Source organism: Homarus americanus, unplaced genomic scaffold (assembly GCF_018991925.1).
Source record: "Homarus americanus isolate GMGI-L3 unplaced genomic scaffold, GMGI_Hamer_2.0 scaffold26351, whole genome shotgun sequence".
NCBI classification, from domain to species: Eukaryota; Metazoa; Arthropoda; class Malacostraca; order Decapoda; family Nephropidae; genus Homarus; species Homarus americanus.
In genome coordinates this window covers 7351385-7378707 of record NW_024724368.1, presented here as the reverse complement: position 1 = coordinate 7378707, position 27323 = coordinate 7351385, and the positions used below count along the sequence as shown (strand labels likewise).

At 36.9% G+C, this 27323-nt stretch overlaps 1 protein-coding gene across 15 annotated transcripts in view; it reads left to right on the top strand.

Moving 5' to 3' along the window:
- Positions 1-27323, top strand: part of LOC121864252 (dnaJ homolog subfamily C member 5-like) — a 102941-nt gene that overhangs the window by 58325 nt on the left and 17293 nt on the right. For 7 of the 15 annotated variants that reach the window (XM_042363315.1, XM_042363316.1, XM_042363323.1 and 4 more), the window contains 4 exons: positions 2244-2338; positions 6857-6913; positions 17565-17621; positions 24166-24332. In XM_042363315.1, coding sequence (XP_042219249.1) covers positions 2244-2338; positions 6857-6913; positions 17565-17621; positions 24166-24332 — 376 coding nt within the window. The remainder of the gene's footprint in view (positions 1-2243; positions 2339-6856; positions 6914-17564; positions 17622-24165; positions 24333-27323) is intronic. The other 8 variants (XM_042363329.1, XM_042363327.1, XM_042363328.1 and 5 more) reach the window with 3 other exon arrangements.

The window sequence follows — 27323 nt, the reverse complement described above, 5'->3', positions numbered from 1 at the left end:
CTTCTATTGTTCCATTTATTAACATTAAATAACATTACTAAAAACAACCATATTAATTTTACTACAGCTACAACCAAGGTCTTATTTTCTTCAGTTTTATATGTAGAACCAGTCAGTCACTGGTTTTGTAATCAACGAAAACAATGCTGTCTCATTTCCTCGTGTTTTAATATTCTACGTATTATTAATGAATTGTATTGCTCATTTTGCACACATAAACATTAATTCAATAAAAATGACATTCAGTAATAACAATAATGAATCTTTTGTACATAAGAGAAATGACGCTGTTTACACGATTATGCACGTTGTCTGCATGTTGGCGGGCCGTTCAAACCATTCGAAATTCAAGTTTCCGCCGTCAAAATTTTTATTTATTTATTTTTTTGTGTTCCAATAAAATACGTTGAGAATTAAAAACTCGCGAAATTTGAGAAACTACTATACGACATTTAACCCTTCAATATGTCTTCAAAGAGACCATGATGCAGAGAAAGTTGTGCTAGTGCTTCCAAGCATAAGCACAAGTCACTATCTATCCAGAAAAAGGGTGAATTTCCATGGTCCGGCACCGGTCAGGTCCCGAGGTTGCCGGACTAGAGAGGTACAACCTTTACTATTTTTTCCCAAACGCTTCTCTGGTAGGGAGGGAAGGTGGTGGGTGGGGAGGGAGGGAGGGAGGGACCGACCCAGCTAGGGCGGAGTATTTTGATTGACAGATAGTGTCCTTGAAGAATATTTCTTTGTTTATTTACTGAAGATATGTGTTTTAGCTCATAAATTTCATACAAATTACCCGGCCAGAATATAATTTACATTGCTGGAATTCTTACAATATGGTGATCATTTTGAATATAAACATCATGGATTTTGCATTAGACATACAAATTTTAGATCTAATGTAATAATTTGGTTTACACAAAGCAAATATTTTATCTTTTGTGCAAAATATATGAAGTTTACATTCAAAATATTCCCTGACCTGCAAGGAATCCAGAAATGTCAATTATATTATCCTAACTTTAGTCTGAGGTATTATTTATTACTAAACGTTAAAATCTAGAGTTTTCACCCAAACATTAATCAGAGAGGTAGGAGCTAGTGAGCTGGGAAGGGGGGGAGGGGGATTTGAGTCCATTATTTAAATGGACATTAACCTGGCGACTGTATTTCTCTTAAATATTAATTGTGTGAGCATACCATCATAAAATTTAGATGTTATTTTTACTAAAACATAGGTATTGTGTCGGAAAAAGTGGAGTTTGGGGGTCGGGCCAGTCTCTATTGGAATTAATCCCATATGTTCTGTTGTTCACTTTACGCAGTTTTCACTTTCCGCGGTACCCTGTGGGTTCAATTGACCGCGTAAATCACGTAAATCGGGGTACTACTGTACTGTACCAATAATGCAGACTTGTTGTTCATGAATTAATATTGCAAAGGATGGGAATAAACTGGTAATTGGAGGAGGATTAAATTAATTGATTAATGCCACAGTTATGGTACTTTGGTGTCACTTAGCACACGGAAAACTGACTGTCCTTTCAGTCTTGAAGCATTATTTAAGCTTTTATATCATTTAAGCTTATGAGATACTTAGCTGGTATAAACTTTGATGCTTATGGAAATTTCAACTAACTCCACCAGTTCTTGATCACTACCCATTGTAGTATATTAAGGCACAGTCTTTATTGTAACTATTACAGGGATGTTAAATGTACAGTAGTAACAAGCTTCTTGTTTTAGTAAATACCGTATACAGTACAGTATAATATACTGTACGTACAATACTGTACTGTACAGTATACGGTTTCGGTGAATATTGAATTTCTTGCCTGTGAATATTAACCAAATAAAATTTTAAGTGATGTCCTGTAGTGAAGGGGTTAACGATGTTGGTATTTATTAAAATTTAAACATTTAAGGAGTATCATGGGTTCAAGAATTAGATTCCTACCCCTTAGGTAGCCAGATAGTTTTGTGCTAATAATTAATGGTCTGCAGAAGTATGTGTGTGCAGTATATATTAAACTAAGTTGGAAAAGAGATTCGCTTGAGATGTGTACCGTATTGTTCATGTGAGTTATCCCAGATTTAAAAAAATATATATAAATGTAAGTTAGTGTATCCTTAACATTGGTCCTCCTAAATTCTTAATTCCAATTATTTGATAAGTTATTGTACTTCAGTACTGGACCATACAGTACAGTATTAATAAATCTCATACCAACTTTAAATTACAGGAAGAAGTGAGTGATGAAGAACTGGAGAATGGAGGCAAAGCCATGGGGGACCCCAGTCAACCCATCACCTCACAACCTTCTACCAATCCTTTCAGGTAATATGGTGAATATTTTACTCAATTAATTGATGGTCATGAATAACAATAAAGTTTTCTTAATTTTAATAACAGTTTTGAAAGAAAAATGCTACTTTATAAAATGTTTACCGTATATACTCGAATACAATTTGAGTTTTTATTATTAAACTTTTATGTAAAAGTAGGGGGAAGAACTATATACTGTACTCAAAATATTTTTGATGGGTTAAAATTCATACATTTCTCAGGGACATTTACAATACAATGAATGATAGCTAACCGGTACTTGCTCGCAGTAGGTTAACCTTATCAGTAAGCTCCTTTATCCTGGGCTTGTCTACCACACTCCTAGATTGTTTCTTTATGTTGCTGCATGCAGAGCGGAACCTCATTCAGTATGTATGCCGCTTTAAATCTTTAAATACCCGATACAAATGTAGAGTTACAGATAATTTTCTTTTCATTTGTCTCCGATGATATCGCTTACGACATTGTTGCTAAGTTAGACTCGTCACTGTAGCCACACCCCCTAGCCCTCTCCCTACCAGGCAGAGCTGTGACATATACAGTAATGTTTATTTTTCAACTCATAATTTCGGGTAGATATACGATTTTTTTCTTTTGCATGCACAAAATCTTAAATACATATTGTGCAAAATAAATACCCCGTAATTATCATAAGGTCAAACACATAAAAGGAATAAACAATACTTTGCACCCAGGAGTGGGAGGAGGGAGCCGAGTGTGATGGGGAGGCTCCGTTGCTAGGGGGTAGACAGAGGCACTGTCCTAACTGGGCTGTGTTGCTATGGCAAGTTTTGAGGCCAAGCAGCCAACGTCTATGGTTTCTATGCAAATGGCAGTTGTGTTAAACTTTATTTAGCTTTTCCTTAATAATTTTAGCTGCCTTTTATTTTTTCATCTAGATTGTATACAAATGTTGCTTGAAGTAGTGCAATTGTTAAATATCATAAGAAAGGTAGGTGGTATGGCTTATGAATGCTGGGAAAGAAGGCTGTTACTGTACAGTACACTTTACATCTATAATAATATTCCTTAAGTTTTCCATATTTTTTGTTTGTTTTCAGTATTTTATATGAGTTTGTATTTGTAATAGTAACACAACACTTGTTATTATAGCCATATCCCTCTAGCCCTCTTTCTACCACTCCAGGCCAAGCTGTCAGCTATATTATGGATATTTTTAAACTTGTGGTTTTGGGGAGATAAATTGTATTTTTTTGTATTTTTTTTTTTTTTTTACTAAGCGAGGAATTGGGAAGTGAGGGATCTCAGCTGTTCCGAGCTGTCTTTTGAGTGCAGTGAAATGATTAACAAATTTCATCGTCCAGCAGCCAAATGACCATACAATATTTTTATTTATTTATTGGTATTTTTTTATTTCTTCCTTTCATTTATTGGTGTACAGGGAGCCCCCCCAAGTTCGTGGATTTTTATTTCGCAGTCCTCTATTATTCGCGGATTACACCCTGGATGTACCCAAGAATGTCTGTGGGTAGTTTTAAAGTTGCCGGCATTTTCGTTTCTGGGACAATGGAGCCATTTGTTTTAGAGACTGTAATTTCCTTTACCTGTATTGTAAATATATGTGTGTGTGTGTGTTAAGACACACAAATGCGCACACACAAAACACATACCAATAAATAATACCTGTAATTGGAAAATCCTTTCACAAATAATCAGAAACAAAGTTAAAAAAAATGTGACAGTCTACCCACAAGTCCATGTTTTATTAATAAAGTAATAAAGCACAGACTTTAGAGTAGACTCACATTTTCAATAAATTTGTTTCTGATCATTTGTGAAAGTATTTTCCCATTATTATTTATTTGTATGTGTTTTTGTGTGTCTACACACACACAGACAGACACACACAGACACACACACACACACACACACACTTGCACATACACATAATTATATGCAATACAGGTAAAAGAAATAATTATCCTAAGGGCAAACACTTAAAGGGAATATACATTTCTTTGTACACAAGTACAAATTGAACCCCCAGTTCGCAACGTAAATGTTATTCGCGGATTTGGCGATTTGCGGCTATTTTGAGAACCTAACCCCTGCGAATTTGGGGGATCCCTTTATAATTTTATTTTTTCCTCAGAAGAGTTGGTAACTGACGGGAATTCGGTTTCAAAGTTACTAACACTGTTCATAGCATCAGCTGTCATGGTGGTTGTAACAGCCAAGACACGTTGGTATGAAACTGGTGTCTTGCTACAAATTATGTCTATGCTTATACCTAGTATTGTACTGTATTTCTCAATAGCTTGGGTCAAATTATACCCAAAAACTATATACTGTATGAGATCGGTTTATACACGAGTATATACGGTATTCATAGACAGGAAATATCTTATTTAGAAGATTAACATAGAGTTTAGTTTTCTATATTATATAATAAATTTAATAAATGAAAACTAGAGTTCTTGAACATGGATTAGTTAGAATTTTTTATATTTTAATGGGTCTTCCTATCAGTGAATATATATATATAGTAGTACCCCGATTTACGCGGTCAATTGAACCCACAGGGTACCGCGTAAAGTGAACAACAGAACATATGGGATTAATTCCAATAGAGACTGGCCCGACCCCCAAACTCCACTTTTTCCGACACAATACCTATGTTGTAGTAAAGATAACATCTAAATTTTGTGATGGTATGCTCACACAATTAATATTTAAGAGAAATACAGTCGCCAGGTTAATGTCCATTCAAATAATGGACTCAAATCCCCCCTCCCCCCTCTTCCCAGCTCACTAGCTCCTACCTCTCTGATTAATGTTTGGGTGAAAACTCTAGATTTTAACGTTTAGTAATAAATAATACCTCAGACTAAAGTTAGGATAACATAATTGACATTTCTGGATTCCTTGCAGGTCAGGGAATATTTTGAATGTAAACTTCATATATTTTGCACAAAAGATAAAATATTTGCTTTGTGTAAACCAAATTATTACTTTAGATCTAAAATTTGTATGTCTAATGCAAAATCCATGATGTTTACATTCAAAATGATCATCATATTGTAAGAATTCCAGCAATGTAAATTATATTCTGGCCGGGTAATTTGTATAAATTTTATGAGCTAAATAAAAAAAAAAATTATACTTCTCCGCGTATATGAGTAGATGCACCGCGGAAAGTGAAAGTCTGGTTCTGGCAAGGTACCACGTAAATGAGAAATCGCGGAAAGTGAAACCGTGTAAAGCGGGGTAGTACTGTGTGTGTATATATGTATATATATATGTATATATATATATATGTATATATATATGTATATATATATGTATATATATATATATATATATATATATATATATATATATATATATATATATATATATATATATATATATATATATATATATATATATATATATATATATATATATATATATATATATATATATATATATATATATATATATATATATATTCCCTCCCTCCCTCCCTCCCTCCCTCCCTCCCTCCTTCCCTCCCTCCTCCTCCCTCCTTCCTTCCTTCCTCCCTTCCTCCCTCCCTCCCTCCTTCCCTCCCTTCCTTCCTTCCTTCCTTCCTTCCTTCCTTTGACTGAACATTTTTTTTTTATGACGTTATCCATTTCGTAATAGAAATAAAAATTCTTAGGGGTTGTGGTCATCAATGAGTGACCAATGAAATATCAGGTCACAGAATACCCTCACTACAGATCCATTTAATGCCATAGAGCATGATAATTTGATGGTATGACACATATCAAGTGTGAGGATGACACATGTCTAGTAAATTACACATTTACTGCCAATGCAGCTCTCTTTCCAGTCACACCTGGTGCCCTTAAAGTTATGGAGGTAACCACCATTGATGGCTGGATACCTTAAAAGAATGTGGGTAGGACTGAATGAAGAGTTACATTGGCAACAAATATTTTATTCTATTCAATAATACAGTACATAATTTTCCTTTCTGCTGCTGAATTATCTTGCCCTCTGGCAGTAGTGGCCTCTGTCATGGGGTGCTCAGTGTGCTGGGTCTCATCTGGCCTTCACTTTAGAGTCTGGCATAGAATAGGATTTCATGCTTTAATGCCTCATTTCTCTATGTATTAACTCACTTTACTTAAAAAGATACATTACTAATGTAACATTATAATCTCTTAATTTGTTCTATTTCCCTCTGTATTCTAGGATGCATGATGGTGTTTAGACACAATAAGTGTTTGGATTACATGTAGAGTATCAGTGTTTGTCTCACTTTAAATTCTCAATTTCAGTGATGTTCATTACTGAATTATTTAAAAGTATAAATAGCATGAGCACTTCCTCATATATTCTACTAAATGTGGACCTTATTTTACTATTAGAAGATGAATCTGTAGCAAATTCATTTGTACAGTACTGTATTTCAGCATGTGTTTAAGATTTATATTTTTTATTATCATTGTAACAAAAATTAATATTTTTAAATTGTCATTTGAAATTAGAAAGGAATTCCTCACCTTTGTGAATTTACAGGAAACCAGAGAATTCTGAGGAAAAGAAAGATTCTCCATCTTCTACTAACCCTTTCAGGTGACTCTTGTTTTAAGTTACACCATATCAAAATTCTGACAGTTTTTTGCATTTCTATTTTTATTTTTTTTTTAATGTATAATACACTGTATATCAGTTGTATACACAAAACATTATACAGTACTTTTACCTGTGTATGTTCTGCCATGCTCATAGGTACCTCTGCAAGCTACATATATTGACAAACGCACTGATATTAAGACTACTTCTTGGTGACTGAAATATATTAATAATTGATAAAACTTTTTCTTTTACATTTTACTTGGTCAGTCTTATCTCTGACAATGTTATTGTTGCAAATTGTTATAATTGGAATTTCTATATAAAGTAGCTTTGTTTAGGATTTCTTAAGTTACCTGTGAGTCTTCCAATGGCTTTGCCAAGCTGGTGCCTGTTAACCATTTGGTTTGGTTGCTGAGAATAGCCATAGACCAATAAGTCAACACCAGATGAAGCTCTTTAAACTGGTTGTGTTGAACATTGTTGAACATTTTGGTACAAGGAAACAAGAAACCTGATAAATCCTACTCTGCACTGTGAACCTTCAGTCAGGTCTGAGAAGATTCAGGCCGTTATTATTAAGACTATACACACAAAGTTAATTGTCCCAGTTATTTTTAACTTTCTCTACCTTCCCTTGTTTTGAAATATGCTTTGATATATTCTCATTAGTAGCTCTTATTGTTGTAATTGTGTGGTGATGATGAGGTAATAAATGCATACAGTAAGTCCACGGTTAATGTCGTGGTTACGTTTCTGTAAATTGCAATGTTATGTAAAACAAAGTTAGCAGATAAATTTTTTCCATAAGAAACTTAAGAAATAAGTAGGTAACAATCCCAACCCCCCTTCACCCCATAACATGCATCACAATTAAGACAATATAAACACAATTGTATATACCTGATTATTCAGCACTGTACACTTGTATAAATAATGTAAACTACAATAATGTATAATTTACATTATTTATTCACCGATGGCCAAAGGTGAAGCAAGCAAATAATGGGATGTTGGCAGGAGTCACTGAGACCCAGAGGGTTCTCCCCCTACCCCCACTTCCTGGTGGACATCTTGTGCTTCTTCTCCTGCTGTCTGATGTGAAGTCTGTTTTCCTCCTTAAAAAAAAAATCATCATCTAGGGCTAACTGCCGTATCAAGGCTGTTGTAATAGGAGGAAGGAAAGTGACTTAACATTATCACTGAGGTTAAGCGAATGTGCAGTAGTGTTGTCAATGAGGAGGAGAATTTTGAAGTCCATATTCTCCTTAGCACAATAATCCTTCCATGCAGGGAGTGCATGGACAGAGAGACACTGCTAAAATGGGTACTGGTCATTCACTCCTCCTTAAGAGATCTGTAAATTACAGGGAGGTGATCCTTCAAATAACCATTAAGGCACAAGGGTTGACAGCATGTGAAATCAGGAGGCTTATCTTGAAGTCTCCTGAAGCGTTTCTCCCAAGCAGCAATATTATTCGGTCTTTTGCTGCTTTAAAGCTGGGAGCAGTCCTTTCTATTTGGACAATATATGTTCTGTTGAGCATATGCTTCCCAAAAAGCCCAACATAAAGACACTTGTTTGGTCGAGTACCCCCCTCTTCCTCGACCATTTTCTTTAACTCTGGGATAAAATTTTCTCCAGCTACGATATCAGCGCTGGCTGCCTCACCAGTCACTTTGATATGAAAACTGTACCATTGCTTAAAATGCCGAAACCAACCTCAGCTGGCATTAAACTTTTCATCTTTAGAGCTTTCGCCTTCCTTGGCCTTTATGTCATCAAACAAAGACTTGGCTTTATGTTGCATAACAACACAGGAGCATTGTGTTGATTTTGGTGTTCGGTCCAAATCGCGAGCATTTTTTCCATTTTCTCCATCACTCCACTGGTCCTAATTTTCTCAGCACTAGCATGAATAGTCTGCACCATGGTAGCAGCTAAGCCCAGCGCTACCCCTATATCCTCAGCCGGCTTTAAAGTGACGTAAAACATCCATCTTCATTGCAAAACTGATGCCCTACCATTGCCTCTTGCAACTAGCACTACAAACAGAATTGCTTTCTGGTCATTTTGAAACCATTTCAATAGGTAAAGTAGAGTAAAATATAAAACAAGGTGAACACGAGGTACACAGAACGTGCAACAAAATTCTCACTCGGCAGAGGCGTAAGCGAGACTGATGCTCCATGGTTACGTTGTACAGCATCACTAAGCAGATGGGGAAGTGTTGCACAGAGCAAAGTAGTGCCGTCTGACTGACAACATAATAACGAATTCACACAACATTGTGTTGAGCCTTGGTATAGAAATCGTATCATAATAATGAAAGAATGTTAAATGGGACAATGTATTTTAAGAATTTTATTCACTGTTTGAAATATGACACTGGCTTATTGGGAAAATAAAAGTCCCTTTCTTGAGTCTTTTGAGGCTTCTTTAAAGTGCCTGTTGTACTTTTTTCACCCATTTTCTGTGAATTTGGAGAGAATTGTATACTGTATAGTGTCTGGTGTGGTCATTGTAGTTAACCAGGGATGTTATCTCCAGAATGCCAGGTTGCCCATAATTGTTTAAGCAATGACTTGATCAAGATTTACTACATAGGTGAATAAGTCTGGTGCAATCTGTGATTTGGTTAGGTTAGATATATTCCCTATGAATCAGAGCAATTAACTCTTCATAGACACGAAGAGGTGGTACTATTTTCTCTCTTGAATTTGCCTCATTGCTTTATATTTTCTTTATTGATATTGACTGGTTGCTCTCTGGGTGAATGCGAGTCCCATTGACAAGATGGCCCATTATGGGCATTGTGGATACAGCATGTGGAGACTACAGCGCATTCTGGAGGGAATTTTATATATATATATATATATATATATATATATATATATATATATATATATATATATATATATATATATATATATATATATATATATATATATATATATATATATATATATATATACATACATACATACATATATACATACATACATACATACATACATACATACATACATATATATATATATATATATATATATATATATATATATATATATATATATATATATATATATACATACAGTTGGTCCTCACATTACGCGGTTAATGTAACCCAGAGGGTCCCGCGGAAAGTGAGGAACGCGGAAAGTGAATAACATAACATATGGGATTAATTGAAATGGAGTCCAGGCCGATCCCCAAACTCCACTTTTTGACGACACACAACTATGTTGTAGTAAAAATTTTATCTTAACTTTATGATGGTATGAAAAAACAAGTAATATAGAAGAGGTTAGGTTAGGAAAGATAAAGGTTAACATAGGAAAAATAAAGAATAGGTTAAAAAACTAAAAATTTTGTGGAACACTTACGGTAGTAGAAGAGATGGGTCGGCATACGGGGATGGAGGCTGGTTCCGAGGCAGAGGGCAGATTACTGGCCCTCAGGTGAATCACCATTACTAGGTGAATCATCATCACTGTCACTTACAGTTGTCAGGGCTTCCCTGACAAATCCCTCAAAGTCAACTTCACTGTCACTATCACTGGCTTGGGCTGGCTGTGGTGGGTTGCGGGTGAAGAAATCTGTTATGCTTTGCTGACGGCTGGCGTTGATGTTGTCGTGATACACCGTGATGTACGGCTCCATAGCCTGCACCAGCCGGTTATGGAAGACTTCATAGCGGTCATCGTCATTGTCGCGGGAAAGGACGGACTTAATTTTCTCTGCAAACTCCATGGCACACTTAATATCACTATGACTTAAACTGTGTTCTTCGGAGACTGACGCACCTTCTTCCTCCTCTTCACTGACGTGTTCTTCTTCCATCATCTCGTCGGCAGTCACTTCAGGATCTCTGATCACCTCCAGGATGTCGTCGTTGGTGGTCTCGGAGAAGCCTGGAACTGTAACAGTCTGCGCAGCTTCTCTGGCAAGGTCCACTGCTACTGCAACATTCTGAACCTCACCAGTCACAGATTGACTCCTCCTCTCACCTGGTATTCCATGCAACACATGTCTCCATGCGTGACGAATTGTAGCAATAGACAGCTGATCCCATGACTCCACCAAGATGTCCACAGCTTTCTTGATGTTAAATATTCTCCAGAATTGTTTGAAGAGTATTTTTTGCTGTTCTAACCGTTGTTCCTCATCTTCGTCGCTCTTGCTATCGGTGGTGGTGTCACTCAGGTCACGCAACTCTTCCCTGGTGTTGGTGTAGTCGTTCAGGAGCTGGAATTTTTTGTTGAGAATGCAGCTTTCACATTGCAAATCAACTCCTGGTCCATGGGCTGTAATATAGACGTAGTGTTGGGAGGAAGGAAGACCACTTTTACGTTGGGGTGACGATCTAACAGTAGGGGCGAGTGTCCTGGTGCGTTGTCCAGCAGCAACAAAATATTAAATGGGACATTCTGTTGCTCACAGAATTTCTTTACATCGGGAACAAAACAGTCATCAAACCAGGAGAGGGACAGTGTAGAGAACATCCATGCCTTACGTGCTGTCAGCCAGTGGACATTTAGCTTGGTCATGTCCATGGTTTTGTAGGCGTGCGGCTTGCGGGCTGTGTGGATCACCGATAACTTGAGCTTACAGGTACCGGAGGCATTGGTGGCAAACAGGACGGTGATGCGTTCCTTCTGCATTTTCCGGCCCCGAATCCTGCTGGCATTCTTCACAATGTAGGACTTGGAAGGTAGTTTTCTCCAGAAAAGACCAGATTCGTCCATGTTAAACACCTGGTCGTCACTGTACTGTCCTTCCTCCATAATCTCACGTAAAAACGGAGGAAATTCCCGAGCCGCAGCACGATCAGCACTCGCTTCTTCACCACCAATGTTTATATTGGTGATCTTGTTCCGGATCTTAAACCTCTGTAACCACCCAGAGGAAGCAGTAAAGGGTTTGGGCTCTGAAGTTCCCATCTTTCGTGCCACTGCCATGTACAGTTCACGTGCGTAGTCCTTCACAGAGCGCGTGTCGACCGCCATGTTGCGTCGCGCCTGACGCACCAAGTACCTCACAAGTAATTTTTCTGTCTTGAGAAGCACCCGGTTGTGAAAATACTTGATCATAGAAGCACCTGTAGACTTTGTGATCTTCATGTGCTCCTTTATCTTGGCTGAATCCTTCTTTATAGTCCGGATCGTAGATTCGTTGACGCCATGCTGGCGCGCGAGATCAACTTGCCGTGTTCCTTTCTCCAAATCTTGAATAATTTGGTACTTCACCTCGTAGCTTAAGGAACGTCGTGTCCTCTTTGGCTTAGTGCCGCTGGGTCCAGGTAAGGAAAGGTTTTTCTCTGGGGGTGGTGGTCCGGCGGAAGCCATTTTACGGAACAATGGATGCGCGTTAATACGGAGTGGCCTTGAGGGATGAGACTGTCGCGGCTAGGTCAAGCGTCGTCTCTCCTCCCTCCCTCCCTGCCCCGGGTGGACACGTCATAATACTTTAAGCCAATTACAGCTAGCAGCAGAGGAGGGTAGGGATGCATGGCCAATCAAAGGTCTTGTACGTCATATGATGTCAGTGATAACGCAACAAAGACACACTGCGCAACCTTACCGCGCCGCTTGCCCAAGCGGAGGGAGGAGGAGGGAGAGGCAGGCAGGCGGGTGGCGCGTGGGGCAAATCTAAAAATAGCGTCGCGCCGGACACTCTCCGCGGAATGGCGTTCGCGACCGCGAAATGTGAAAATGTTAGGTTCTGGCAAGGCACCGCGGTAACGGTGAAACGCGGATTGCGGGACCGCTTAATGTGAGGACCAACTGTGTGTGTGTGTGTGTGTGTGTGTGTATATATATATATATATATATATATATATATATATATATATATATATATATATATATATATATATATATATATCCACTAGGAGGCAATGTGATTTGCACTGCACTCAACTGTCCTCGCTTCCATAACTATAGAAGTTAGGCACCTATTCACAGCTCGGAGGTCTTGGGGGTTTCTGGCCATAAATCAGCAACCTTTAGGACAGGAGAGACGCACTGTTTTCATTCAGTTGCCATGGATACTTAAACTGTCTTCATATTGTGATAGTTCAGGCTACTTATAGGGGTGGATAGGAAGAGCACCAGGCTTTTAGATATTGTTATGTCCTCTGTAAATTGCAGAACACAATTAGAGTTTGCAATTAAGTTTACTGATTGTATTGAAATTTGCCTTGGCCATAATAAAATGACTTTAAGATACTCTTCTTCCATTAAGCCATTTAAATTTCACTTAGGTCAGGTAAGTTAAACCATTTTCATGAATAACATGGCTAATGATAATTTTTAATGAAAGTGGCATGAACATATTGCAGAAATAGTTGACTATCTAAATGCTTTATTAATGGATTTGGATGCTGACCAAGTATTTCTCCTAAAGAACTACCTATTTATTGGTTGATCTACGATTGATATGGTCAACAGTCATCATGGATATTGTATTGTGTGTGGTAGTTGGTGTTATGATGAGGCTGTGATTGGAAAGGTTATTTGTTCTATATTACCCATATCAACTTCCGGTGTTCATTGTAGCTTTTGCAAACCACCAGTTCCTGCAATTTATGTTGGAGGTGTTGACGTATGTCAATAGTTAATGTCAGAGCTTTGGTTGAATGGTGATCAACACTATCAAGGTAAAGCTGTTGACGCTCATACGTGATATCGTTCATCCTCTAGATGAAAAATAGGTAGTTTTAATTTGATCTGTCCATTTTCCCTTATTGATGCAAGCATTAGTAACTCCTCAGTCCTCAGATATTGTCAAACTAAACCCAGTCATATAATCATTAATGCCTCCTTTAGTCTTATATTTTTATTTTCCCACATACAGTACCTGTATACAGTACTTAAGTTTCTTCCTGGCTTCAATTTGTATTATTTTTTAGTATGATTATGAAGGAAAAATGTGTATTTGTTCTTTGCCTCATCAAGCCACCTTAAAAAGGGGCTTAGAAGAGTACCTAAGTAGTAATTTTAATGAACCTGCTCGAAGCTTCACATATCTTCCCTTCCCACTCCACTTTCTTGTATTCAGTAATAAAAAAGAAGAGCTGAAATAAGACATATGAATGTGTGTGTTATAATCAAAGTGATTCAAACTACACCCACCTCTTGTTTTACGCAGGGGTTACGTTCTTGAAAACCACCGCTTAATTAAAAAATGCGTAAATTAAACATAATTTTCCCATAAGAATACATGTAAGTGGTACAGGTTAGGGGAACCATCATATACCACACAGAGTACAAACAGTGCTCTTACTTAAACCAAGCACGCGGCCAACCTCCGACACACGCTCTCCTCTCTAAAGGCGGATGTTCACATTTAATTTCACGTCCATTGCGATTGTTTTTCGTGCCTCTTTAGCTTTAAGCGCCCCAGAGGAGGCAGATGGACGTTTTCCAGATGTGCTCAATGGGGAAAACAGCATGTAACACTAAAAAGGTACGTGATAAACACACAATGCAAATGAGAGCACAGAGGAAAAGTAGTGCTGGTGTGAACTGAGAAAGCGTTACGCGGGAAGCTTGCTTGACGTCGTCACAGTTGTTGTACAGAATACTTCATTATCTTCATCATTAGTAGTAATAATCTTTTACATTATTATTATTATTATAATTATTATTATTAATAATAATATTAAGATTGTTTATGTTGATATGAATGCGAGTTTATAGTAATAACTTACAAGCACACGCATCACACGCGACTCCACTGCCAGGCGACCAGGCGAATACGCACGGCAAGTTTAAACTGCCGTGAGTGCGTTATTTAAAAAATAGGTGCACGTAAATTAGCTTTTGGTATTAATTGAACAATCGGGTTATTCCAAAAACGATTAAATCAAACGCACGTAAAACGCGAGTTACCTGTACTTTGATATCCTGGCTGTGTATGGGGGAATAATAATTTGAAGGACAAAGGAGCAGTGTGCTGGGGCCCCAGACAGATGAGGAGAATTAAGTCTAGTGTCAGAAAAATAAAAGTGAAAATTAGGTATTGCGGTGTTTATATTACCATGATAATAAAACATTTGTAAAAGTTTGTCAAGATAATGGTAACTGGTTTCCATTGGAAGCTGGACTACCACAAGCACATATAATGTTGCCAAGGTTGTTAAGTATTTTTGTGCATGGGGTACAAGGGTAGGTGAAAGGAAGAGAAATTAGGAATGGTACAACTTTGATAGAATGCAGATGAGAAGCGAGTCAGTAACTGTTCGCAACTGACGGTGGTTTTTTGTAAATATCATAAATGTTAGTAAGTACAAGTAATCTTGAAAGAGTGTATCTGTAGAATGTTAATTGTGAGTTGAAGTGATGAATTGAGAAATGAGATTGGGAGAAATAAAGACTACTGTAGTTTGATCGGTGGTACAGTATAATTAAGAAAGTTGGGTATTTCAGATATCTGGGAGTGTATGTGTCAATGAGTGGAGGAATACTGTACAAAATATTAGGTGTAATTAGAAATGTATGGAGAGAAAGAACCATGTCAAGACGGTAGATAGGGGGAAGTGTAGGAGAAATGTTAAACCACCAGTACTTTATTGGTGTGAAACAAAATGTAGAAGTAAAAGGAAAGAGCAAATTATGTCCAATAGAAATTTTGTGTTTGAGAGCAATATGCTGGGTGAACAAGATGCAGGGAATAAAAATAATCAAGTGGCTAGATGATGTAAATGTGAAGGAAGTGCCTAACAAAGGGCCAACCAAGGTGTGCTGGACATACTGAGAGAATGGGAAGTAAAAGGTTGTTGACAGTATAAGAGTATATTTACACGAGGAGTGTTACTAAAGTGCTAGCTCAGGAGACGAGTGAGAGGAGCCTTTCCGTGCTAGCACTAGCATACTAGTGGCTGTTGACATTTAGTGCCTACTCACACCAGCAGTGGTGCCATTTAAATATGAACATAATTTTTTTATTATGTCTTTTCCTCCCAATAAAATTTGTGACAAGCAAGTATTGGACCTGAAAACCATTATATTTAACCCTATTAAAAAAATATATCAGAATGGACATGTGAAATCATAAACCTGCAGATAAATCTGTAGGAACAGCACCAGTGCATGAGTTACAGACTAGCTGGTAACAAGATGTTCTCCAGGCAACTCCTCATTGTGTCCATCAGAGTTTTAATTGAAAATTTAAGGAGAAAAGAAAAAGGAAAATTGGATTGAAAGAAAAACAGAACTCGGTGCTTCAATTTCTCTTCTAAATGAACTATCGGCTGAAAATCCTGCCGTGTTCTTAAATTTCTTGAGACAAAGATTATTAAATATAAATCTGAAACTGTAAACATAAAAAATGTAATAAGATACATTTCAAACAGCACTGAACATTTATGAGTCAAACAGCCAGTGCCACTAATTACAACTGCCTGCTCCATTGCCACACTAGTGACTAAAAATTTGAGTGACTACAAAGTTCCAGGCGAGTGAAAACATACTAGTCTGCTAACCCTAGGGGCAAGCTACACACAGTTTGTGGAACCTTTGACACGGGGCGTGAAAGGAGTTACTTGCTATCGCATCAGAACTGGTGCCTAGTAACACGTCTCATGTAAACTCACCCTAATTCAGAGGTGGGTGGTAGGAGGGAGAAGAGAAGGTAATAAAGGAACTGAAAGGATAGGTTAAAGGACAGGCTAGAAGTGAGGGAATGAACATCCATAAACCGATAGAGTTTGGCAATGAATGGTTTATAGGGCTGTTAAAAGCAGTTACCGTAGTGATTTGATGAAAGTGAATGAAGGGAAAATCTGTACAGTATTGGTCTTATTTCTGACCATTACAGCTTATAGAGAAAAGACTTGTAAGATAAAAAGGTACATGGTTTGCTAATGATAAGCATACAATATATCGTACTGGAATTTCTTCAGTGTAAAATCTTTAGATGTGTACATGGATGCATGGTTGATACAAACCAGAAAGACTACTGATTCTGTCGATTTCAGAATGCATTGATATGTAATTCAATTAGATACAAGGAATTGGCATAGAATTTAAACATTTAAACATTTAATATGCAAATTATATGCCCATGACAAGGGAGCAAAAACTCCTCACTCTCTCCTCCCTCTCCTCCACTTTTTTATTCTTGCCACTCTTATGCCTCTTACTAAAATAATCCTTATGCTTTTAGTTGCCAATGCTTTCATGCTTTGTAATGAAAGCAATTTATTGAATTGTTCAGTTTTAATTTCCAAGTATTGTAGGGGCTTGCAATAAAAGACGAATAGTGGATTTATTTGAAAAAAATAGGGTTAATATAATTATTACATCGTAATTAAAGTGTGTTAATGGATGCCCAAATTATGTGATGAGAAAGATATTAATGTTTATTGAAATATCCAAGGCTCTGCTTATAGAAACATGCAGATTGTTTGATTTAACTTTTGTTGTTCATTTGTTCGATTTGTAGGTAAGTAATAGATCGACAGATTTTGTACCTATCTCCTTGGTAAGATCCCATGTGGACAGGTCAATATTTTACTGTTTAAACATTAGCCACTTCATTCCTATTAGTTACACAGTAAAAGAAACGTGTTTGTGTACAATGTTTGACCAGTAAGATATTGTTTAGGTCATCAGAAAGTGAGAATATATCTTGGTGAATTTACAGGCAGGAGGAGATGTTCAACCAGAATAAAGGCAAATCAGCATCTACCAACCCCTTCAGGTAGTGAATGTGAATTAGCCAGGTTTCCTTAAGAGCTTGTAGAGATTTATGCTCGTGGATTGGCACTGAAATTTTTTCTTTCCTCTTTTTATGCATTCAAGTTGCATCCATTCCTAAAATGCAAATATATATATTGCATTTGTACATCTTTCCCATGCAGGTGTGCAAACATGCTGGAATTATTATTAAGATGATGTGCTACTGTCCTTTGTGTACTTACATTCAGTATTGTAAATGCATTAGAGACTAAGAAAAAAATATAAGTGATTACATGATTAACATTGTTATTTTCTCATGTTTTATTCTGTTATTGAAAAGCAAGTTCCAAGTTTTTTTTTTTTTGTCACATATACCATTTCCCCAAATTCAAACAGGGTGGATCATGCAGTTAACCTTACTGTAAATGTTTGTTCAGTCATATTTATAGATGGTCAGCATTAAATCACTATAAAATCTCAAATGTTTTGATTATAAGCAGTGGAAGTTCCATTGAATAATAAGCAGCCTTACTTGGCTATAAACCCATTAAATGTTGTTCAGCATTGTATCAAGCCAAATGGTGGTTTTAAAGAATTAAGAAACTTTGTCATACTTTTGTAAATTGTGGAGAGTGCAGAAGGAACAAGAAAAGGAAATTAGAAATTTTGTTGAAAGATCCTTATGCCACATCCTGCCAGGCATGTGCTCTTCAGGTTGTAGGTGTGTGCCTTGAGATGGGGACATAGTATACTGGTGGTTTTGCATGCATGAGTGTTCTCGTACTTGTGCCTGTTTGAGTTTGATAGGGGTTTCTGAGTGTTTAGGTCTGCTTTTATTTGTGTCCCCATTGCACGTGCAAGGTGGCATACAGTATTGATTCGCACCTATCCATCCATCTGTAAGTACATTTTCCTGTCTACCAAATTTGTCAAGAGAATCATCCAGAAATATCCCATTTATAGCTGTTAGATTTTGTGTACAGTACTCTTTTATATGCATCCCTGGGATTACTTGTTTAAGTTTTCAAGTTGTATTGAATTTGCCTCTACCAGGGAAACACAAAAATGAATCCTAAACACTCCTGCTGAAATAGGGGGTGTGTCTTATATGGCTGTGCGTCTTATTTGCCATAATAATATGGTATGTGTGTACACACACACACACTCACTGTGGGGTATTGACAACTATGGTCACAACGTCATTTATCCATTTGTCTCAGGAATACACACCCAGAATTATGAAATGTATTTCTGAAACACCATGTATATGTATTAATCTAAATTGATTTGGAAGGATATTTATCCATGGTATCCTGTTTGGTAACAGAATGCAATACTTTGTTCATAATTCTATCTAGTCTTTATTCATACTGTATTTTAGGAATGCTTTTTAGAAATTTAGTTCAGTTTGAAACACTTGCCTTCACATCATGTAGTTAGTTCAGTGGTTTTTGAGTAATGTCCCTATTGGCAACCTGTGGTGTAATAGTCAGCATCCTCGCCTCGCAAGCGAGCGGACCCGAGTTCTATCCTCGGGCAGGGTGAAACTATGGGCAAGTTTCTTTACGCCATTTGCCCCTGTCTACCCAGCAGTAATTGGGAACCTGGATGTTAATCGATTTGCGGATTGTATTCGGAGGTAATGGTTAGCCAGTGCAGTTGGCAAGTTGTCCGGTCTTCTCGGACTATTCCTTGACACTGGGTCATGCAGCTTGTTAACTTGGCATGTGGTTGTTGTGTTGGCGACAGCTTCTACACCTTAACAAATTCACGCCTAGGAGGCCCTTGGGCCGACCATCCTCGATTTCGAGGGGCTTCCATTATTTATTATTGGCAATATGGGGAATAACTACAGCCTGTTTAAAAAAGGTTGCTTTCATATTCAAAATTAAGCAACACCTCAATACATTGGTTTGAATTTAACTTGTGGGTGACTTGATTTTTTATACCTTAGCAAACCCAAGTTAGCTCTGTCAGACACTTCTTTCATTTCCACATCTCCATCTGATTTTCTTATTCTTATCATCCTATTGTTCTCACATTTTGCTTCTTCTTTCTCTTTCATCTAGAGTTCTTGTTCCACTCTTATAAATACTATTTTTTCAGCAGTTCCACAATATATGCTAACCTGCTTCCCTTGACACAGTTCTTTTTCTAAAATGTTTTTAACCCCTTGTAGACCCCCCTCTGAGCTGAATAAAATTGTCTGGCATTTGCCAAATGCAATATTAAAAGTGGCATCCCTTAGTGAAGGGTTAAGGAGATGTTTTTCGTATTGATATCTGAACAGCACTTAGTCCAATTTCCTTGATTTTGGGTGGACCACTTCCTTAGTTTCATTTGGTATGCTGTGTCTGTTTTAGGTTATCTTGACTTCTTATGCCTGGTTTTGGAACAGATTACACTTTTATTTCTTTAGATATCAACAAATTTCCTTCAAATATGGAACTTGTTCATTTTATCTTTCAATGTGTTATCCTGTTTTAGGGGAAGTTGTGCTCTCTGTAGGTTATTTAGAATACATGAGGCTCTTATCCGTATCTTATCACCTCAATTAACATACTGTACTGTAATTCAAATTTGAAAGGCATGTGCCTTGTTATCAGGCATTCTGTACAGTGTTTTTATTCAGATACAAATTTTACTGTCTTAACTTATTTGCTACATATTTCCTGAGTATTTCTTCAAATTCTGGCCTTATTCTGACATTTTATGTTGGCGCTTGAAGAATTTTCTTATGACCTTAAATTTATTTATTTTTATCTTGTACAGTAGCTAAAACAACTATCTGTGCAGGTGGGGGTTGATATGCTCCAAAATTTTACGTGTGACTAGTGGCAGCCCTCATATACCAAAATTTATCGTCCTTGGTCTCATATTGTTTCCCACAAAGTATGCACAGATAGTTGTTTTAGTTACTGTACATTACAAAGGAAGTAATTTTTTTTATGTCATTTAATACAAAGGAAGTTACTTTCAGTACTGCTGTATTATGTTCACACACAATTTTCAAATCACAGAGTTTATCAGTCTTAAGCTTAAGGATTGATTTTACACATAAGGCCATTTAACTTTATTGACTTGCATCTTTGAATAGATATTTTTTTGGGTTATATGGGATATTATGTGCTTCATCAAGAAATATCTATTATTTTTAGTCTTGTAGATGCTTTTACAGTATTTGGTATGATACAGGATGGTAGACAGGTGTTGAATTGATGATTCTTTCACTCAGCGGTTATTGGGATACCTTCCCTTTGGCATGATGCTAATTCATAGAAGGGTTTTCTCCACCATCAGTAAGAACATTTGCTAGTGCAATCATGTTATTGCAGTGTATGAGAAAGAAACGTATTCCTCCACTCTGACTGGGAATCAAAACTAAGAGCAAGGGAAAACCTCTTTTGCCCGATCTAGAGTGCTATACACTGTGCAGTACTGGATTTTTTCCCCATGTCATTTGTTATGTAAATATAGTGAGATCAGAAGACTTGCTAATATTACCCTCCCATTTTTTATATTGTACAGTATGTTCTGTTATGTTCTTACAATAGAACTCATCCATGTCATAATACTGTATAGGTACAGTTGTGGAAATGTGTTTCTACACCTCCTGTGGCAACCCGTCTCCAAACAGCCAACCAATACGACCTATAGCAATCCTATCTACCAACGTGGTCGTTACATGACCACTACCCATTCTATCATAAATAGTGATACTACTACTGCGACAATGCCATTTGGAGACACGGGTTACCACAGGGGGTGTAGGAACACATTTCTGCAACTGTACCAGACCATACATCCAGCTTCCAGGAAACCGGATTTACCTGAAAACCGGTATGCTGTTACCGATGTACAGGACTAGTCTTTTTGTTAAAGCATGAAATAGTTTAACTCTTTTGTATAAGAAAATAACAGTACAGAAATACTGTACATGTAAATAATCTTCTACTTTTAGCTCCCTATGATGTAATAGTAGTCATACAACTATTTTTGTCTTGTTATTCATAAGAATAAAGCTGTTGATATATAGTAAAAGGATAAAGGGTAAGGCAGTTTTATTTGATTTGAAGAAAATAATCTTAGGAAGTGAAACATTTTGGAAGAATGGAACTGTAAGTGGTAGTTTTTCTTTTCAAAAGCCAAACTTCAACTCTGTGCATTATGTGTAATAGGTGCCAAGCTATATACAGTATATTTCTTTCTTTTCTGGTGTATGTGACATACAATATTGTTTTTACCTGCAAGACTATTATAGTAGTTCAAATAAGTCTTACTCAGATTTTGCAAGTTTTTGTGGCATGTGATATACTGTCTTACCATGTAATGATACTGCACTGTATGCTTCATGCATGAATATTTAATTGCCCATTTAAATGAAAAGTATAAATGAGTTGATTCAGGTAAATTTTTTTGTTTGACAGTTTGCATAATAATAATGCTCCTTTTTTATGTACAGTCACTCAAAAAAACTATCTACGTATACAAAATTGTGTTGAAAAATATGACGTAACGGACGAAGGATTTTGGCAACCCCACCGAGAGAACAAGAGTCGCAGTGTTCATTCAAAATTCTTTGACCCCCCATGCCAAGGAGTTGAGACAGTAAGGATAGTTCACTGGGCACTTGTTTTACCCACAATGCACAGCTTGGTGATGCCACTGTTGTAAACACGCATCATCTGATAACCTCCGTGTCTGGTCCCGTGACAATTATAGTTATTTGTGCAATATAGGGTGCACCAGCAAAGCTGAGATCCCAATCAGAGAGCACATCAAGTAACACAAATATACCAGAGATAGAAAAATTGTGGTAAATGGATAAATGCCTGCAAGCGCTCCGATAAAATAAACACATTAGGCTAGCCGAGAAGTTGTTTGAAGAGAGTTCATATTTCTTTTATCTCCTTAGTTCTGGAATGTTTGTCGATATCCAGGTAACTCCAAGAAGGTGAGACATTCATCTTGCTATACGTGCCCAAAAAGAACTCTGAACATATTAATAATCCTGAAAAAATTAAAGTTAAGTACATCTGTATTGTACGTGGGTTTCAGGTGTCAACATTGCTCGTTTCAAGATGTTAGGGAAGATTTCTTGTTTCTTAATTCTGCAATGTCAGTCAATCTCAGTTCATACAGAAGACCACGAGACATTCTTCTTGCCATGTCAAAAAAAGTATATTATATATATATATATATATATATATATATATATATATATATATATATATATATATATATATATATATATATATATATATATATATATATATATATATATATATATATATATATATATAACAAAAACCAGAGTTACATCACTTAATTCACCAGCAACAGTCGTGATGCTTAACGCCTAGAGAAACTTGCACTATTTCTTAAGTACAGTAAGTTCGCCCTTAACATCGTCCCGCTTAATGTTGTTTTGGTACTACGTCGCTAAAATTTTGAGACCAAAAATTTGTATAACGTCCCGGTGATCCGATACTACGTCGTTTTACGTCGTCACAGACTACTGTACTTTCTACGGCGCATCACCCTCTCTCGTCTGGCCCCGCTACGCTCTCTCGGCTTGGCGCAGTCTCAGTGACTCGCCACCCTCCTCCTCTCCTGCCCTCCTCTGCTCCCACTCTCCTCCACTCCCGCCACGCTCCTCCCTCCCACCATCCGCCTCCTCTGCTTCACTACCCACCACACACTCGCTCTACCACCTCTGCTCATCGGTGAGTACCAATACAAACTTAGTACAGTACTGTAGTTGTATATGTATGCACTATTTTCTATAGAAATGGCAATGATTTTCTGTATGTATTTCATGAACGTAACTCCCGTATTTTATCTATTTTTTATGAAGAAAATTGATCCGCTGAACGTTGTTTCATATAACGTCGCATTTTTAGGAACGTAACCCCGACGTTAAGCGAGGACTTACTGTATGCGTTGTAAGGCAGTATCTTCTTTACATTGCTAATAAGCTCAAAAATTGGGTTGCTTCGTCCATGTCATCAGTGAAATGCCCGACACACCCTGGGTGTTTTCTTGTAAAAAAATCCCCCCCCCCCTTTTTTTTATTATGCTTGTTATATCTGGCCACAGAAAAACTTTAGCCTTGCGTGTATTCTAAAGAAAAAATGAAACGATCAAATGTCAACCAAGGCAAGGACGTAGTCCTTGTGGTCACTACAGGTAGCATGACATCATTGAATGGGGCAGAGCTAAAGTTTATGATGTTAAAGCGGTGTGTCCTTATTGTATATGATCCTTGCCCTGTCCCTCCCGAGAAGAGAGAGTTTTTTCGTGACTGTACATAAGTAAATAGTTTTGAAGATTGTGACTGTAATGCACATTTATCATGAATGTGAAGATAATTCATGGATGCACACCCAGTAAAGTTCATCAAATACCCTGTACTGTTTATACATTATATAATTCTTTATAATTTATAGCCTTTGAAATATCAGAAATTATAGTTTATTTCTGAAGTAATTATTTTAGATAAAATAATGCTTCTTACATTTTTCTCTTATATATAGTATTCTTATCTTTATTTTCTTCGTTCTTAGGACTCCAGGTGGACCAGGTGAGAGCAGTGCAGGAGCAGGCCAGCCTGTATTTGCCATGCCTCCACCACAGCCCACATCTACTAATCCAACCAATCCTTTTGCCATGGGTGGATCAGCTAATGAGAGCACTTCTCTTAATATAAGCAATCAGCCAACCTATACACCAGGTATGGCTGTTATTGATGCTTCAGAAGGTTAGCAAGATTCTTAATCTTCAAGTTGCTGTTAGGTTTCAGGAAGAACATTTTGTTAGTGCCTAAGCACCATATGCCAATGTATATATTTTGCTCAGGAATTAATATTTGAAGGTTTTGTTTTACAGAAATTAGGGTATGATTTGTCATGTTTCCTATCTGAAAATATAATGATTAGAATTGAGCGCGTGAGAAAAGACAAATAACGAACACAATTTGCTATTTCTCCATTTTTTGTGGGTTTATGCATGTGGAATTGAAGCCTAGCTTGTGGCTTAAGTAAGCAAGTGAACCATTATGTGTAGGAATGAGGCTGTGTGATGAGCTTATGCTCTCTTTTCAACTTTTTTTCACATTTGCATTATTGGATTTATGAGATCTGGCTTGGCTATAGCATTAATTTTGTGTAAGGTGTAATTTTACTAAATAATATTTGTCTTCATATACATCATTGCTCAATGCTAATTTTAGACATGTATGTTCCTCATTGGTAGAATTCTATCCTTTGGTGAAAGTTATACAGTATGCAGAATGTTTTTGCTGCAGTGTTATACTCTGTCTTGTCAAGATAATCTCTTTGTTTTCTTAAGGTTCCGAACATTATATTAAAAAAAATAATAATAAGTGGAGAGCACAACATTTAAGATCATCCCAAGTAGCTTCTTTGATGTGCCTGACACACAAATGTTAATTCCCTGTACATGTAAAGAATTACATTTACTATCTTAAACACTTTGCTCTCACATTCAAGTAGTGTTTACTATCCTTAAAACCCTGTCATGTGGATTTTGCCATAAATGGTAAAATCTAGACATTTCTTGCCTTTTACCTCAGCTATTCCTCACATCTTAGGCTTCAAACCAACCTAAATTGTCCCCAGCTTTGGCATAATACCTTGATGAGTTATTCAGTTTTCATTCCCACATAGTGGTACAGTATTGTACTCTAATACATGTCTATTTTTAATCATCCATCTATTTTTCTTTGTTTTGTAGCTTTTTATGGCATACTATTGGTAAAACCAGTTAGTGATAAACTTGATGAATACTTAAGTAAATAATATTGGTGACTGATAATGGTGTTCACTAGTTGCCTACTGATGTATAGTTTGATCTATCTATGAGGCACTGGTGATAACAAGTCCCGAGTTATTATGATCACTACAGTAAAAGCATGATTTGTACTCGATATATAAAGTCTCTTACAATGAGCCAAATATTTTAGAACTCATGTTTAAAGAACGATGCACACCCTACAGGTCACACACAATGTACATTGTTCTGTAAAACTTTTCCCAACTACTGAGGAATTGTAATTTCAATTGATTATCTGTGCTCACTCAAAGCTATTACAAATTATAAGACCTGTGTGATTAATCAAACAGCACAGTCAATCATTGGGTAACTTAACAAAAAAGTCAAATTACATGTATTTGTTTTATGAGTTATAAAGTTTGGAATTAATTTTTAATATGTGTATGTAACCAACTGATCTCCCTATGAATAATGGCTCATCAAACTATCGCAAAAACTTTTTATAATTAAATCCTACTTATAAAGCACCTTTGGCCTGGTTCCAAAGGGCACCTAGAAATGAGGTCCAACTGCATATACTGTAGGACAAGATTTCTATGTGGATATCATTGCTTACCCCTTTGTTAAAATGGATGAAATATGTTAGCGAATGAAACAATAGGTAATTAGTTGAGTCAAGAAGTATCTGGAAGAAAGAAAGTAATGGGTATATTAGGCAGTGTGTGATGAGAAAGATAGATTCAGAAGATGAAACGTTGGTATATAGGAGAGTAGTTACAGTACTCTAGTTAAATTTACAATATTTTGTAATTGTTAAACATGGACTTTGGTTGTTAGAGGAAGAAGCAGGATGAAAGCACTGGAAAAGATTGACTTTAGAGCAATACTGTATGTAGGTTAAACAAAATACCCCCCCAAAAATAAGAATTTTCTTATGACAGTAAGATGAGTATACAGTGGTCCCTCGATTAACGAATGGTTCAATTAATGAAATTTTGATAAACGAATTAGCTCCCATAAGGATTTTCAGTTTCATTAACGAACAAAACTTTGATTAACGAAAGCCTTAGGAGAAACATGCTTTGTTGTGCGCATCAGCCGATTAGCTAGTCTGCCAATACAGTAATCGGTTCTATGTTTGCATTTGTTTCCAGTGGAGTAAATATCAAGAAATTTGTGTTCTTGAATAGTTTTGCATTTTTTATGTTAAAATTATTGGTCATTCTAAAATTTAGCCATCCAAGCTCTGTCTACATAAAGTTTTTCAACTTATTTTTTTGGCTCGAAATGTGTAACTTTATTCATTTATTTTTACTCATTTACATGCACACACTGTCCTAAGGGCAAAGCTGTACTGTACATGTACTCAAAATAATGTACAAAATGATTACTAAAATTTTTGTTAAGTGCAAACTCCAGTAAACCCCTGCTTTACGCGGTTTCACTTTACGCGTTTCCATGTTCACGCGGTACCCTGCCGAAACCGGAATGCTCACTTTCCGCGGTGTGTGTACCCTTTTACGCGGAGAGCGGCGCGAGCAGGGTGCGCACAAGGTCGCCCAGTCATCAAAACCTTACCAAGTTCTTCACCCACCACAGCCGGCCCAAGTCAGTGATAGTGATAATGATAGTGAGGATATGGACTTATATGGACTTTGAGGGGTTTGACAAAGAGGCCCTGCAAGCCTCTGTGGTGGATAGTGATACAATTGATACAAGTGATACAGGTGAGGGCCAATAATCTGCCCTCTGCCTCGGAACCAACCCCCCATCCCCGTGTGCCCAGCCATCTTTTCTACAAATGTAAGTGTTGAAAAACCTAATATTATTGATATTTCTCTTAATTATTAATTGTGTGTGCATACCATCATAAAATTAAGAAGTTATTTTTACTACAACGTAGGTATTGTGTCTGAAAAAGTGGAGTTTG